Consider the following 1,771-nt stretch of genomic DNA (forward strand, 5'->3'; position numbering starts at 1 on the left):
AGGACTCACCATTAGTTTTACTTTCAACCCAAGCGTTGATAGTTTGCCTCGTTTCTTCTGTAGACCGTTCAAAATCAACAGCTTGCAGCCTGGTTTGATACAATGTCTCAGAACAGCTTAAATATTTCTGCAAAAGAAAGGACAATGGCACAACACAAAAATAATGTAAGGAAAACAAAAATCTACAGCTCAATGTATTCTAAAATCATAACACACAAGAAAAGCAGCTCATGTACAGACGTCTGAAAAGGAAGGAGAATCCGTATACGCTTATTCTTAATAAAACAAAGACATGTAACCAGATCAAAGAGCTTTCCAAAAAACAATTCCCAAAAATGTTTGGTTGTTACTTCTGTTATATCATGGGCATTCTTAGTTTTAAAACGTTCAAAGCAAAATGACAAATGGCAGTACAGCGCCTACCTTTTCACTCTATCCCTACTCTCTCCTCTTCCAAGCAGAAAAACAGGAGTTATTGCTCTAACATTCCAGACAGGAAAACTGAGGACCAGGATGAGTAAGTGATTTGCTTGTTTGAGGTCTAACAGAAGATTAGGTATATTTCAACCTCCTCACATGCTACCACAAATAAAATTAATAATAATGTTCTCTGATATAGACAGTTGACTTCATGTAAAATATAAACAAAAATATCTTAAGGTATTCACTAGTTTATTCACATATGTTATCCAAGTAAAAGTAACATACATCAAAAGTAACATTCTTGAGACCTTGAGGACGTACCTCTCCAGTCCAGCAGGACCCAGTGCCCCACCATCAAGATCTAGGATGATATGAGACTTAGAAATATGGCAGGCATGAAAGTGGCTGACCAGGGTTTGGCTTGCCATTTGTTTAGCTGGGTTCTTTTATGCCTAAACCCAGTGTGGAACTTAAGGAAAGCTGAACTAAAAGTATAATTCTTGTCCTGGGAGTTTTTCCAGACAGAATCCTGGGGCAATAATACCTTATGACACAGCTCATGACAAACTTCATGATACTAATGAGGAGCTCCTCACTTCAGGAACAGGTGCAATCATCATTACCCCAAATCAACATTTATCTACTATCGTGTCCAGATCGCCATTTTGGGGAGACAAAAGGATGAGAATGTTCCAACTCCAAGGACCACGATTGTTAATCCCCACCACTCCCTGCACTCATCACAAAACATTCCCTATATGCTTCTAGGGCAGTAAAAGAAAACACCTCTGAAACATCTATAGTACCAGGGTGGGCTACCCCAAGTTGCAAAAATTCTGACAATCAAAAACTTGTCACATGTAAGATACAGCCTGTACCACCAGACTAAATTCAGGGCTGCACCCTGCTTCACCTAGCTGGCATTGAAATAACACTTGTCAAACAAAAGATATGTCACTGAAACCAGAATTTCACCTTGGTCACAGCAGGGAAACGCAGCAGTGAAAAACAGGAAGATGGATTTAGACAGGGATCAAATCTAGGCTTTGCCAGTTAATTATAGATGTGACCTTTGTCATTTGACTTTTCAGAACCTGCTTCACAATTGTAGGATTAATGGCAATTTTGTACCTATATTTTAGGACTATGTAAGGGTAATATGAAAATGCGTATAATGGATTAGAGTTTTGGCACATAGTAAACACTCAATAAAGCTAAATATATTACATTGGGCAATGACATAAATAATGTTAGAATTTTGTGTCTCAAAAATACTTAGCTTAATCCTCTTATTTTAAGGACGGAAGTGGCTTGCCCAAATCATTTATCTAAATAGGAACAGAACTCA

General features: G+C 38.0%; 1 protein-coding gene across 1 annotated transcript in view; it reads right to left on the reverse strand.

Annotated features, from left to right (window-relative positions):
• Positions 1–1,771, reverse strand: part of SERPINB11 (serpin family B member 11) — a 31,147-nt gene that overhangs the window by 7,592 nt on the left and 21,784 nt on the right. The window contains exon 5 of the mRNA XM_019626389.1: positions 10–127. Coding sequence (XP_019481934.1) covers positions 10–127 — 118 coding nt within the window. The remainder of the gene's footprint in view (positions 1–9; positions 128–1,771) is intronic.

This window comes from Hipposideros armiger, unplaced genomic scaffold (assembly GCF_001890085.2).
Source record: "Hipposideros armiger isolate ML-2016 unplaced genomic scaffold, ASM189008v1 scaffold_674, whole genome shotgun sequence".
Classification (NCBI taxonomy): domain Eukaryota; kingdom Metazoa; phylum Chordata; class Mammalia; order Chiroptera; family Hipposideridae; genus Hipposideros; species Hipposideros armiger.